Below are 14,484 nucleotides of genomic sequence, written 5' to 3'. Positions count from 1 at the left end.
TTCTAAATATTGAGCATTCTCAGCTTTGAACTTACATTAAACTTTACTCTCTAATTTTCTATCATTAAGTAGAGGAGTTGTTTGGTATATTACTTGTCTTTAAGCCTAAACCAGATATGCTCTACTACTAATTTTTCTTTTATTATAAAATTTATACTGTGAGTTACTATAAATAGAGGGGTTGTGGGTATTAACCACATGTAAGAGGGTTGTTTACTTTCTAAAGTATGGTTTGTCAGTGGGCAGAATGCTGTACTAGCAGAACATGGGCTTTGTTGATTATGTGACATTGAGCAACTTGTGTTTTCTGAGCCTCAGTTTCTTTTTACTTAAAATTAGTCAGAGTTATGTGAATTTTAGGCAACAACATATATTCCTAGTGCTTAGAAAATACTAGTCCCTGTCTCCTCACTACTCCTTTCTGTTTCTTTACATCTCACCGAACAGAATGGGTAGCAAATGAAATCCAAAGTAGTTATCATCATTAGCTAGAGAAACCCAAAATTTAAGCCAATCTCCAGTATTGATAAGAAATCTTTAAGCACTAGAGCAGTGATCTAGCTGCTCATTTTGTATTTTGAAACAGAGTAAAGCATAAGCTGCTTCTACCAGTTGTAAAAATATAACATATCAAAAGACTTTTTTTCTTCACAGTTTTTCTTTATATTTAATGATAAAATGAGTATGTTAATCCATTCATGTACTGCTGTAAAGAAATATCTGAGGCTAGGTAATTTGTAAGGAAAAGAGGCTTAATTGACTCAGGGTTCAGCAGGCTGTACGGGAAGTATGGCAGCATCTGCTTCTGGGGAGGCCTCAGAAATTTTACTCATGGCAGTCAAATCAAGTCAGAGCAAGAGCGAGCATCTTACATGGCAGGAGCAGGACCGAGAGAGAGCAGGGAAGTGCCACACACTTTTAAACAACCAGATCTCAGGATAACTCACTATCATGAAACTAGCACCAAGGAGGAAATCTGCCGCTGTAATCCATTCACCTCCACCAGGCTCCACCTCCGACATTGGTGATTATAATTGAACATAATATTTGGGTGGGGATACGGACTCAAACCATATCAGTGAGTATCTTCCATTTTATTATTTTGATAATTTGGATACAATTCATTAAGCTTTATTACTTATAAAAATATTTATGAGTAAAATATAATATCTTTTACATAAACAACAATAACTATTTTATTTTACCAATCAAGAATATAAACTGCTGACATAATAAAAATAAAGTAAATGTTAAAAGTTTGATTAGGTCCAAAAATCAGAAAATGCTGCCAAAACAATTCACTGGAAATGTCTGTGAACAGTCTCTTTAATATTTTTGTATTTTAGCTGTATAATTTTCTTGTGCTTTTTCTCTCCTACACAGGAGAGCCCGACAAGGAGCTGAATCCTAAGAAGAAGATTTGGGAGCAGATCCAGCCAGATCTTCACACTAATGATGAGTGTGTGGCTACATACAAAGGAGTTCCCTTTGAGGTGAAAGGGAAGGGATTATGTAGGGCTCAAACCATGAGCAACAGTGGAATCAAATAAAATGCTTCCACTACCAAAAGACATTTAAAAAAACCTTAAAAATAATAAAGAGAAATACATTTGTCACTTGTACCTAAAATATGAGTGGCTCATTTTTGTGTTATTCTCTTCTAGACTTGACTAGTCATTTACCTGGTGTATATTGTTTTCACTGATTGGGGAAACACTAGATTTTTACCTAGGTTTTTGATCATTTATAATGGAGAGCGGAAGTTGCCTATATTTTCTAATAATTTATTTTTCAGCAGGAATATTGATTAGCAGTTTTTTTTTCTTTATACCCATAGAAAACTAACTAGATTAATATTTAGTTTCTTATTTGTAGGCACAGGATGCATGAAATTTCAGGCTCTGGGATTTCTTGTATATTGTGTGTCTGTATCAAAAATATCCTCTCCTTTTCAAAAATGACAAGTTGGAAAATGTTTGTCAGACTTATTAACTGGTCACATTATAATAATATTGATAATGACCAACTGCTCATTCTGAAAGCCAAACATAAAAGCTAGGAGATGTGGCATCTGAACATTTTTACTTTGCTGCCAGAGTAACCCTGACTAATAATACAATAATAGCGATTTAAAAAAAAAACAAAACTGAGATTTCCTACTGGCTTGAAGTTTTTCTATTTAGCAGAATAATAGTAATAAGTTTCAACTAGCTCTAAAGAATGAACACATTGTAAACAGTTGCCACAGTAGTTTCTAATAAATTGATCATAAAAGCAGCAATCCTTCTTTTTTTTAATTCTAGCTTCTTTATAAAGATTATTTGGGTACCTAATAAAGGATAATTTATATCTTATTACAGACTGATATTTTGCTTTTTCATGTATCATCATACTGTCAGTATATTAAAAGAAATTATAGCCTAAAACTTAACATATACCATACTTAATATTAAGGTGTCAAATAGCTATTCTTACTCATCTTACAAATATTGTAAGAGCAATAAAAATTAATTGAGGACTTATGAGCCTACAGGTCATCAGCCTTCAGGTGATTACTGATGATTTGGGCTTACACACACATGTCAGCAAGATAGAGGGTGTGGATAGGGGAGAGCTGGTAGCCTAGAAGGGGCCTCACAGAGGAATATTAGTGATTTTAACCGGGTTTCAGAATCTGGGCCTTACCTTTACAGGTTCAACAAAAGATTGGCACCAATGGAGACAGAAGTATAGACATTGTTTTAAAAATACACACATGCACAGACACACACAAAACATTTTATCTTTATAGCTGTCTGAATCCTTCAATAAGAAGGAGAGGCACACACAAATACATACACACACTCACACAAAACTCAACAACCATAAAACAACGCTGCACGTTATAGAAGGCAGAATTAAATTTTATTTATTTAAATCCATGGAACTCTAGTAGGCCAGGATATATTATAGTACCATTATCAATGTGATACTCTAAAAATATGAATGGAGCATCATTAACATTTTTTGGTACCTAAGCACAAAATGAATTGCAAAAGTTACTTTGTTCTCAAGATATGTCATTCTTTTGGGAATAAATACTTTTGGTGATGGAGTCTTGTGTGAGTTTTTTGCTCTGAATTTTTCTCAATTATATTAAATTTCTTTAATATAATTTAAATAATATTTCAACTACCTAGGCAGTTGAAATTTTCCCAACAAAATGTTGAAAATACTGTACCCCAGATCAGATTATATAATGATTTGTTAGTGAAACCTAAATTGGTGATTGAATCATACATCAAGCCTAGAGAGAATAAAAGCGATTGGTCTTTTGTTTTTTGTGTTTTTTTTTTTTTTTTTTTTTTCTGAGACAGTCTCGCTCTGTCGCCCAGGCTGGAGTGCAGTGGCGTGATCTAGGCTCACTGCAAGCTCCGCTTCCCAGGTTCCCATCATTCTCCTGCCTCAGCCTCCCGAGTAGCTGGGACTACAGGCGTCTGCCACCACGCCCGGCTAATTTTTTTTGTTTGTTTGTATTTTTAGTAGAGACGAGGTTTCACCGTGTTAGCCAGGATAGTCTTGATCTCCTGACCTCGTGATCCACCTGTCTCAGCCTTCCAAAGTGCTGGGATTACAGGTGTGAGCCACCGCGCCCAGCCTGGTCTTTTGTTAAAGCACATGATGTAGCATCATCAGTAGTTCATTTGTGCTGAAATTTATGATGACTTACTACAAAAGAGTACACTGCAAAAATGTCACATTTCTCTTTCTCAAGTACTGTATTATGCCTTGCCAAATTATACCAAATGTCCATGCTTCCCTCCATAATTCCCCCAGGTCTTTACCATGTAGAAATCCATGCTAAAGAGAGAAAGAAGTGGAGACTTAATGAGTGATTTTTCAAGTTGTATGAAAGCATTGACCAAGTTATCCATTCAGCCCTATTCAGTACTTGTTTTCACAGAAAACTTAATTCTGTTTTATTTGTATTGCTGGGATGGGAGAGCTCTTACAGAATCTACAAAGAAATATGTCATTGTTGGCAAACTGGACATAACACTTCAGCATCTGATGTATTCTGGTTTTTAAGGATTTCAGCAGTAGGAGGTAGTGTTTGGTGGGAGGATCACTTTGAGCCCAGGAGAGCGAGGCTGCAGTGTGCTGTGATTGCACCACTGCACTCCAAACTAGGCTACAGAGTTGAGACCCTGTCTAAAAAAAAAAAAAAAAAAATTCTTAGTTGGGGAATACCTCACTGTTTCTTGTAACTGGGCATTAAAATGGCCTGAGTATACCTCCTCAACTTTTCAGAGAAATGATATGTCCTTTTAAAATATAAAAGTATCAGAAGTATACAACATTAGCCATGTATTTCAGCTACATAAATAGTGACACAAGTCCTGATTCTAAGTGCTTTCCAACAGTATGAAAATTACAACTTTATCATGAAGATGCCAAATAAAAGGAACGAGGAAGGGCAAATTAGTGTGCGCAACAGGCAATAATGTTGCAAATTTGCTGTCCTGTGGAGAAAGCTCTACCCTCCAAAATTTTAGTTAAGGAATAATCATGCTTTCTCTAACAAATGTAAGGGGGATATATTAATAATGCATGTCTACTGTCATGGATTTTATTACAGAATTACTATTAAGATTGTTATTGCCTTCTAACTAGTCTTTTCATACGTTTTATCCACCTCTTAACTCCTTATGAGGTAGATCAGTCATTTTACCCCAAAGAATCAGCAGAAAAGTTAAATAATTGCCCATACAAAGTTGAAACCTGGTTTAATTGTTTTCAATTCTTACTGATCCTGTGTTCTACATTACATCATGCTTTCTTAACATGTTAGTTAAATGGTCATGTGGTTTCTTTTATTTAAATGAAAAGTTTAGCTTATGCTAGATAAAAATAGTGACATAAAAATACATAAATTTGAGTAGTTTATGATTAGCTCTTTTAGTGGAATACTTCAGAGATTCTAAAGGGAGAGATGAGATTATTAAACACTCTTTGGAGTGGTTACGAAGAGAATTTATCAGTTTTTTTTTTTTTTTTTTTTATTTATTATTATTATACTTTAAGTTGTAGGGTACATGTGCATAACGTGCAGGTTTGTTACATATGTATACTTGTGCCATGTTGGTCTGCTGCACCCATCAACTCGTCATTTACATCAGGTATAACTCCCAGTGCAATCCCTCCCCCCTCCCCCCTCCCCATGATAGGCCCCGGTGTGTGATGTTCCCCTTCCTGAGTCCAAGTGATCTCATTGTTCAGTTCCCACCTATGAGTGAGAACATGCGGTGTTTGGTTTTCTGTTCTTGTGATAGTTTGCTAAGAATGATGGTTTCCAGCTGCATCCATGTCCCTACAAAGGACGCAAACTCATCCTTTTTTATGGCTGCATAGTATTCCATGGTGTATATGTGCCACATTTTCTTAATCCAATCTGTCACTGATGGACATCTGGGTTGATTCCAAGTCCCCGTTATTGTGAATAGTGCTGCAATAAACATACGTGTGCATGTGTCTTTATAGCAGCATAATTTATAATCCTTTGGGTATATCCCCAGTAATGGGATGGCTGGGTCATATGGTACATCTAGTTCTAGATCCTTGAGGAATCGCCATACTGTCTTCCATAATGGTTGAACTAGTTTACAATCCCACCAACAGTGTAAAAGTGTTCCTATTTCTCCACATCCTCTCCAGCACCTGTTGTTTCCTGACTTTTTTATGATCGCCATTCTAACTGGTGTGAGATGGTATCTCATTGTGGTTTTGATTTGCATTTCTCTGATGGCCAGTGATGATGAGCATTTTTTCATATGTCTGTTGGCTGTATGAATGTCTTCTTTTGAGAAATGTCTGTTCATATACTTTGCCCACTTTTTGATGGGGTTGTTTCTTTTTTTCTTGTAAATTTGTTTGAGTTCTTTGTAGGTTCTGGATATTAGCCCTTTGTCAGATGAGTAGATTGCAAAAATTTTCTCCCATTCTGTAGGTTGCCTGTTCACTCTGATGGTAGTTTCTTTTGCTGTGCAGAAGCTCTTTAGTTTAATTAGATCCCATTTGTCAATTTTAGCTTTTGCTGCCGTGGCTTTTGGTGTTTTAGACATGAAGTCTTTGCCCATGCCTATGTCCTGAATGGTACTACCTAGGTTTTCCTCTAGGATTTTTATGGTATTAGGTCTAACATTTAAGTCTCTAATCCATCTTGAATTAATTTTCGTATAAGGAGTAAGGAAAGGATCCAGTTTCAGCTTTCTACTTATGGCTAGCCAATTTTCCCAGCACCATTTATTAAATAGGGAATCCTTTCCCCATTTCTTGTTTTTCTCAGGTTTGTCAAAGATCAGATGGCTGTAGATGTGTGGTATTATTTCTGAGGACTCTGTTCTGTTCCATTGGTCTATATCTCTGTTTTGGTACCAGTACCATGCTGTTTTGGTTACTGTAGCCTTGTAGTATAGTTTGAAGTCAGGTAGCATGATGCCTCCAGCTTTGTTCTTTTGACTTAGGATTGTCTTGGAGATGCGGGCTCTTTTTTGGTTCCATATGAACTTTAAAGCAGTTTTTTCCAATTCTGTGAAGAAACTCATTGGTAGCTTGATGGGGATGGCATTGAATCTATAAATTACCTTGGGCAGTATGGCCATTTTCACGATATTGATTCTTCCTATCCATGAGCATGGTATGTTCTTCCATTTGTTTGTGTCCTCTTTTATTTCACTGAGCAGTGGTTTGTAGTTCTCCTTGAAGAGGTCCTTTACATCCCTTGTAAGTTGGATTCCTAGGTATTTGATTCTCTTTGAAGCAATTGTGAATGGAAGTTCATTCATGATTTGGCTCTCTGTTTGTCTGTTACTGGTGTATAAGAATGCTTGTGATTTTTGCACATTAATTTTGTATCCTGAGACTTTGCTGAAGTTGCTTATCAGCTTAAGGAGATTTTGGGCTGAGACAATGGGGTTTTCTAAATATACAATCATGTCATCTGCAAACAGGGACAATTTGACTTCTTCTTTTCCTAACTGAATACCCTTGATTTCTTTCTCTTGCCTGATTGCCCTAGCCAGAACTTCCAACACTATGTTGAATAGGAGTGGTGAGAGAGGGCATCCCTGTCTTGTGCCAGTTTTCAAAGGGAATTTTTCCAGTTTTTGCCCATTCAGTATGATATTGGCTGTGGGTTTGTCATAAATAACTCTTATTATTTTGAGGTACGTTCTATCAATACCGAATTTATTGAGCGTTTTTAGCATGAAGGGCTGTTGAATTATGTCAAAAGCCTTTTCTGCATCTATTGAGATAATCATGTGGTTCTTGTCTTTGGTTCTGTTTATATGCTGGATTATGTTTATTGATTTGCGAATGTTGAACCAGCCTCGCATCCCAGGGATGAAGCCCACTTGATCATGGTGGATAAGCTTTTTGATGTGTTGTTGAATCCGGTTTGCCAGTATTTTATTGAGGATTTTTGCATCGATGTTCATCAGGGATATTGGTCTAAAATTCTCTTTTTTTGTTGTGTCTCTGCCAGGCTTTGGTATCAGGATGATGTTGGCCTCATAAAATGAGTTAGGGAGGATTCCCTCTTTTTCTATTGATTGGAATAGTTTCAGAAGGAATGGTACCAACTCCTCCTTATACCTCTGGTAGAATTCAGCTGTGAATCCATCTGGTCCTGGACTTTTTTTGGTTGGTAGGCTATTAATTATTGCCTCAATTTCAGAGCCTACTATTGGTCTATTCAGGGATTCAACTTCTTCCTGGTTTAGTCTTGGAAGAGTGTAAGTGTCCAGGAAATTATCCATTTCTTCTAGGTTTTCCAGTTTATTTGCGTAGAGGTGTTTATAGTATTCTCTGATGGTAGTTTGTATTTCTGTGGGGTCGGTGGTGATATCCCCTTTATCATTTTTAATTGCGTCGATTTGATTCTTCTCTCTTTTCTTCTTTATTAGTCTTGCTAGTGGTCTGTCAATTTTGTTGATCTTTTCAAAAAACCAACTCCTGGATTCATTGATTTTTTGGAGGGTTTTTTGTGTCTCTATCTCCTTCAGTTCTGCTCTGATCTTAGTTATCTCTTGCCTTCTGCTAGCTTTGGAATGTGTTTGCTCTTGCTTCTCTAGTTCTTTTAATTGCGATGTTAGAGTGTCAATTTTTGATCTTTCCTGCTTTCTCTTGTGGGCATTTAGTGCTATAAATTTCCCTCTACACACTGCTTTAAATGTGTCCCAGAGATTCTGGTATGTTGTATCTTTGTTCTCATTGGTTTCAAAGAACATCTTTATTTCTGCCTTCATTTCGTTATGGACCCAGTAGTCATTCAGGAGCAGGTTGTTCAGTTTCCATGTAGTTGAGCGGTTTTGATTGAGTTACTTAGTCCTGAGTTCTAGTTTGATTGCACTGTGGTCTGAGAGACAGTTTGTTATAATTTCTGTTCTTGTACATTTGCTGAGGAGTGCTTTACTTCCAATTACGTGGTCAATTTTGGAATAAGTACGATGTGGTGCTGAGAAGAATGTATATTCTGTTGATTTGGGGTGGAGAGTTCTATAGATGTCTATTAGGTCTGCTTGCTGCAGAGATGAGTTCAATTCCTGGACATCCTTGTTAACTTTCTGTCTCGTTGATCTGTCTAATGTTGACAGTGGAGTGTTGAAGTCTCCCATTATTATTGTATGGGAGTCTGAGTCTCTTTGTAAGTCTTTAAGGACTTGCTTTATGAATCTGGGTGCTCCTGTATTGGGTGCATATATATTTAGGATAGTTAGCTCTTCCTGTTGAATTGATCCCTTTACCATTATGTAATGGCCTTCTTTGTCTCTTTTGATCTTTGATGGTTTAAAGTCTGTTTTATCAGAGACTAGGATTGCAACCCCTGCTTTTTTTTGTTCTCCATTTGCTTGGTAAATCTTCCTCCATCCCTTTATTTTGAGCCTATGTATGTCTCTGCGTGTGAGATGGGTCTCCTGAATACAGCAGACTGATGGGTCTTGACTCTTTATCCAGTTTGCCAGTCTGTGTCTTTTCATTAGAGCATTTAGTCCATTTACATTTAAGGTTAAGATTGTTATGTGTGAACTTGATCCTGCCATTATGATATTAACTGGTTATTTTGCTCATTAGTTGATATAGTTTCTTCCTAGCCTCGATGGTCTTTACATTTTGGCATGTTTTTGAGATGGCTGGTACCGGTTGTTCCTTTCCATGTTTAGTACTTCCTTCAGGGTCTCTTGTAAGGCAGGCCTAGTGGTGACAAAATCTCTAAGCATTTGCTTATCTGTAAAGGATTTTATTTCTCCTTCACTTATGAAACTTAGTTTGGCTGGATATGAAATTCTGGGTTGAAAATTCTTTTCTTTAAGAATGTTGAATATTGGCCCCCACTCTCTTCTGGCTTGTAGAGTTTCTGCCGAGAGATCTGCTGTTAGTCTGATGGGCTTCCCTTTGTGGGTAACCCGACCTTTCTCTCTGGCTGCCCTTAAGATTTTTTCCTTCATTTCAACTTTGGTGAATCTGGCAATTATGTGTCTTGGAGTTGCTCTTCTCGAGGAGTATCTTTGTGGCGTTCTCTGTATTTCCTGGATTTGAATGTTGGCCTGCCCTACTAGGTTGGGGAAGTTCTCCTGGATGATATCCTGAAGAGTGTTTTCCAACTTGGTTCCATTTTCCCCCTCACTTTCAGGCACCCCAATCAGACGTAGATTTGGTCTTTTTACATAATCCCATACTTCTTGCAGGCTTTGTTCATTTCTTTTTCTTCTTTTTTCTTTTCGTTTCTCTTCTCGCTTCATTTCATTCATTTGATCCTCAATCGCTGATACTCTTTCTTCCAGTTGATCGAGTCGGTTACTGAAGCTTGTGCATTTGTCACGTATTTCTCGTGTCATGGTTTTCATCTCTTTCATTTCGTTTATGACCTTCTCTGCATTAATTACTCTAGCCGTCAATTCTTCCACTTTTTTTTCAAGATTTTTAGTTTCTTTGCGCTGGGTACGTAATTCCTCCTTTAGCTCTGAGAAATTTGATGGACTGAAGCCTTCTTCTCTCATCTCGTCAAAGTCATTCTCCGTCCAGCTTTGATCCATTGCTGGCAATGAGCTGCGCTCCTTTGCCGGGGGAGATGTGCTCTTATTTTTTGAATTTCCAGCTTTTCTGCCCTGCTTTTTCCCCATCTTTGTGGTTTTATCTGCCTCTGGTCTTTGATGATGGTGATGTACTGATGGGGTTTTGGTGTAGGTGTCCTTCCTGTTTGATAGTTTTCCTTCTAACAGTCAGGACCCTCAGCTGTAGGTCTGTTGGAGATTGCTTGAGGTCCACTCCAGACCCTGTTTGCCTGGGTATCAGCAGCAGAGACTGCAGAAGATAGAATATTTCTGAACAGCAAGTGTACCTGTCTGATTCTTGCTTTGGAAGCTTCCTCTCAGGGGTGTACTCCACCCTGTGAGGTGTGGGGTGTCAGACTGCCCCTAGTGGGGGATGTCTCCCAGTTAGGCTACTCAGGGGTCAGGGACCCACTTGAGCAGGCAGTCTGTCCCTTCTCAGATCTCAACCTCCATGTTGGGAGATCCACTGCTCTCTTCAAAGCTGTCAGACAGAGTCGTTTGCGTCTGCAGAGGTTTCTGCTTCTTTTTTGTTGTTGTTGTTGTTGTTGTTGTGTAGCTGTGCCCTGTCCCCAGAGGTGGAGTCTACAGAGACAGGCAGGTTTCCTTGAGCTGCTGTGAGCTCCATCCAGTTGGAGCTTCCCAGCAGCTTTGTTTACCTACTTAAGCCTCAGCAATGGCGGGCGCCCCTCCCCCAGCCTCGCTGCTGCCTTGCGGGTAGATCACAGACTGCTGTGCTAGCAATGAGGGAGGCTCCGTGGGCGTGGGACCCTCCCGGCCAGGTGTGGGATATGATCTCCTGGTGTGCCTGTTTGCTTAAAGCGCAATATTGGGGTGGTAGTTACCCGATTTTCCAGGTGTTGTGTGTCTCAGTTCCCCTGGCTAGGAAAAGGGATTCCCTTCCCCCTTGCGCTTCCCAGGTGAGGCGATGCCTTGCCCTGCTTCAGCTCTCGCTGGTCGGGCTGCAGCAGCTGACCAGCACCGATCGTCCGGCACTCCCCAGTGAGATGAACCCAGTACCTCAGTTGAAAATGCCGACATCACCGGTCTTCTGTGTCGCTCGCGCTGGGAGTTGGAGACTGGAGCTGTTCTTATTGGGCCATCTTGCTCCGCCCCTCCTTTTTTTCTTTTTACTATGCAAATTTATAGGGAGAATTCACTTGGCAAAACCAAGCTGCTGCTGCTGGTAGCAGTTGCCTTTTTAAAAAGCCATATACCATGATTCTTTGAATAGTGTGCTGTTATTGACGGCACTGAATGTGTAATGACAGTCCATCCCAAAAGCCAACATATAGATGTCACTAAGTTCCATATACACAGATAATTTAAAACAGGAACATAGGTGTACTCCATTTTGGTACTACTTATAACCCCAAAATTTGCAATAATGATGAAAACGATAGTTGCTGATGGCTAATATGCCTCTGTACAAAACTGAATCATCTTCAGGTACCAACTTGGAAGGAGAAAGAGTCACTTACACATTCTTATGCATTGCACTTTGTATAGCTATGGTTTTTCCTTTGAATAAATCTTGGCAGAGATAACTCATAGGAGTATAACTCCATAAAAATATTTGGAGGAAGGACCCAGAACAATGAAATAATTGTTGGTGTGAAAGTGAGCCATCTGGAATTTCAGAGTGTGAACTAATTATTGTATATTATATTTTTTCACCCTTATGTATTCGGGGTTTTTTTTTTTTTCCTTCCTTTCTAACTTCCACCTATCCTAACACACACTATTCCCAATTCTGTAGATGTTTAAGTACAAAAATGTGTGTAAGTGTGATTTTATGTCTTCATCAACATCATTTCCTATCTGGCAGGCTGTTGGCCTTAGCAACAGGAGCAGAAACAAGCCTGAGACCCAATAATTGCAAGAAAGAAAAATCCTTTTTAATGAAGCGTTAGCTACTCTTGTCCTTCCCATTACTACATAATGCCTACAGAATCGTTCAAACAGCCGTTGTTAATGTCCTATTTCCTCAATGGCATTCATGTGATGAACCTTCGTATTAAGGCTGCTCTGACAAAGTTTTACATTTGTTTTCGTAAATTGCCTCATTAGAATATCATGCATCCCAGCAGAGAAACGCACTCAATATATACGTGCACTTTGGTTATCAGATTGCATATTTGGCTGATACTGGTTCACTTAAAACCCCTCAAATTTTCACACCTGGGGAATTTGGAAAGAACAGTGCAAGAGTCATCCAAAATCAACACCACAACTGTATTTCTCTTTGAAAAAGATTAATGAAAAATGCAAACTAAAAGTCACTTTCAATAAGTTTAGCAAAAGGGAATGATTTCAGTAGAAATAACTTTTTTTCTAAAACTTTCAGTTTTCCTATAAAAGGATAACATTTTTGTCTTAAAATAGCACATACATTGAAAACAAAAACAGAACTTTTCAGATACTTGTAAAGAGACTTGTTTTGAAAACAAAGTTTGAGTGAGAATCTGGGAAATAGCAATGCCACGTAAAAACATTAGCTTTATGTAAAAGAAGTACAGTATATCTGAAAATCAGTAGAATAGAAAATCTAAGAAAAAATTTAATTAAAAAAGTATAGATAAACATAACTTTAAAAAAGGAAGTCTTTGAAAATGCTAATTGAGATGATATATCTAGAGGAAAAAGCCTGGCAAGAGTCAGAGCTGATAGGTTACAGACGTAATCACTAATGACCCCAGATTGTATGCACTAATGAGACTTTAACACTAGCTGCACAAAAACATCAGATGCACTATCTTCCAATCCTCTAAAATATTCAAAGCACTTTCAAATTAAACTTTAGTAGAGATTTTTGGTGTCTGGATGAGAACAGCATACAGATTAGGCATCTGGAGGGACATGAGAAACTATTGCAAATAATAGACTCATAGGAAAGGTGGTAGGGTATCAAAGATGAACTTGCTGGACATCGTTTATTTTACTTAAAGTAATCCTAGTCTCATGGTTTTTTAGATGTGCAGGGGCAGAAAGAGGTGATACCTTTCCTTACCCATCTTAAGAGTCAAAGCTGACATTCCTGTAACAAAAGACAAGAGAAAAACATAACGAGAACATTTAATCAAAGTTTTACATGATACACGAGCCCTCAGAAATGAAGACCAAAAGACTCAGAGATAACTGTCTATTTTATGCCTAGGATTGGTAAAGAATGGACAGCCATATAGCAATGTAATTGGATAAAAGAGAAAGTGCTAAACTGTGATAGACTGGGCAGGAAAACCCAGCAAGGCCATCCAGATGCTTCTTGGCCTCTGTAGCATGCCCTCCCCCGGGTATGGGGCAGGACCTTTCTGGAATGAGAGTCATCAAGGGAGAAGGCAGAGAGTGACCTAAGTTTTATGGCTTGCTTTCAGGATGAGAAATTCTGGTTTCTGTGACTTTCTTCAAGTGGAAAAAGAGGTGGAACATAGGAGGGCAGGAGGACAGAAAGACCTTGCTTCTGAAGCTCCTCCAATCTCCTTCAGTTCAAAGTCCTCAGCATGCCAATGTGTCATATTTGGAATATGGTCTTTTGAGCCCCCAACAGTTGCAAGTTGTAATTATCTCCAGAACACATGAGTTTATTCAATGAATATGCATGCACTGTCATCCAGAAAAAGCTGAACAAACCAGCCTCAAATGGAGAACAGCAGCAAGACGTTCACTTAAGTGCCTTAACATTCATGATTCAACATCCCCAGGACCAACTAACAAAATATTTCTCTACACCCACTATGCTGATTCCTGTGAAAAGCTGGGATTGCTATTGTGTAATGGTACACAGAAGAGTATGTCTAGAATTTAATGCCTCATGGATATTATGCTAGAATTCAGAGTATATTGGGAAAACACACTAACCAGAAAGATGGGAAAAGATGAAGAGGAAGGAAAACAGTGGTAAGATATGGACCTTCTACTGTTTGTATATTGAATTAAAAGAGCTAATGATAAACTACCAGGGGATATGCAATGTAAATTATAAGAAAGGACTCTTGAAACAAAAGGGGCAACCTGCAAGGGGGAGTCTTGAATTAAATAATTAACTATCTGAGCAAAATCTAGTAATATGGGGAAAGAAAAAGCATTCCAAAGTCCACTTCTCTATGGAGGATAGGAGAAAGAGAACTGAGGAGGAAATGGAAGTATTATAAGAGTCTTCTTTTAATAGTGGGAAATTATTGGTAAGGGGAATAGTTCGTACTGTGTCATCAGGCAATAGTAGAGAAATATGTGAATTCAGGGGCAAGAAAATAATCTTTAATGAAGGTGAATTAGAGTAGAACTTCCAAATTATCAAGGGGAAATACTGAATTAATACCAATGTTATCAAGGTTGCAAAACTAAGGAAAAGAAAAAATACAATAAATACACTAATATAATAAACATAATGAGA

The 14,484-nt window shown here is 38.2% G+C and overlaps 1 protein-coding gene across 2 annotated transcripts in view; it reads left to right on the top strand.

Annotated features, from left to right (window-relative positions):
- AIMP1 (aminoacyl tRNA synthetase complex interacting multifunctional protein 1) overlaps positions 1 to 2,273 on the top strand; it is a 31,271-nt gene extending 28,998 nt beyond the window's left edge. The window contains exon 7 of one of the 2 annotated variants that reach the window (XM_009207316.4): positions 1,384 to 2,273. In XM_009207316.4, coding sequence (XP_009205580.1) covers positions 1,384 to 1,550 — 167 coding nt within the window. In that variant the 3' untranslated portion in view covers positions 1,551 to 2,273. The remainder of the gene's footprint in view (positions 1 to 1,383) is intronic. The other variant, XM_003899061.4, reaches the window with a different exon arrangement.
- The last annotated feature ends 12,211 nt before the right edge of the window (positions 2,274 to 14,484 follow it).

Source organism: Papio anubis, chromosome 3 (assembly GCF_008728515.1).
Source record: "Papio anubis isolate 15944 chromosome 3, Panubis1.0, whole genome shotgun sequence".
Lineage (NCBI taxonomy): Eukaryota > Metazoa > Chordata > Mammalia > Primates > Cercopithecidae > Papio > Papio anubis.
The sequence above is the reverse complement of the archived record's forward strand: the minus strand, read 5'-3'. Positions and strand labels throughout refer to the sequence as shown.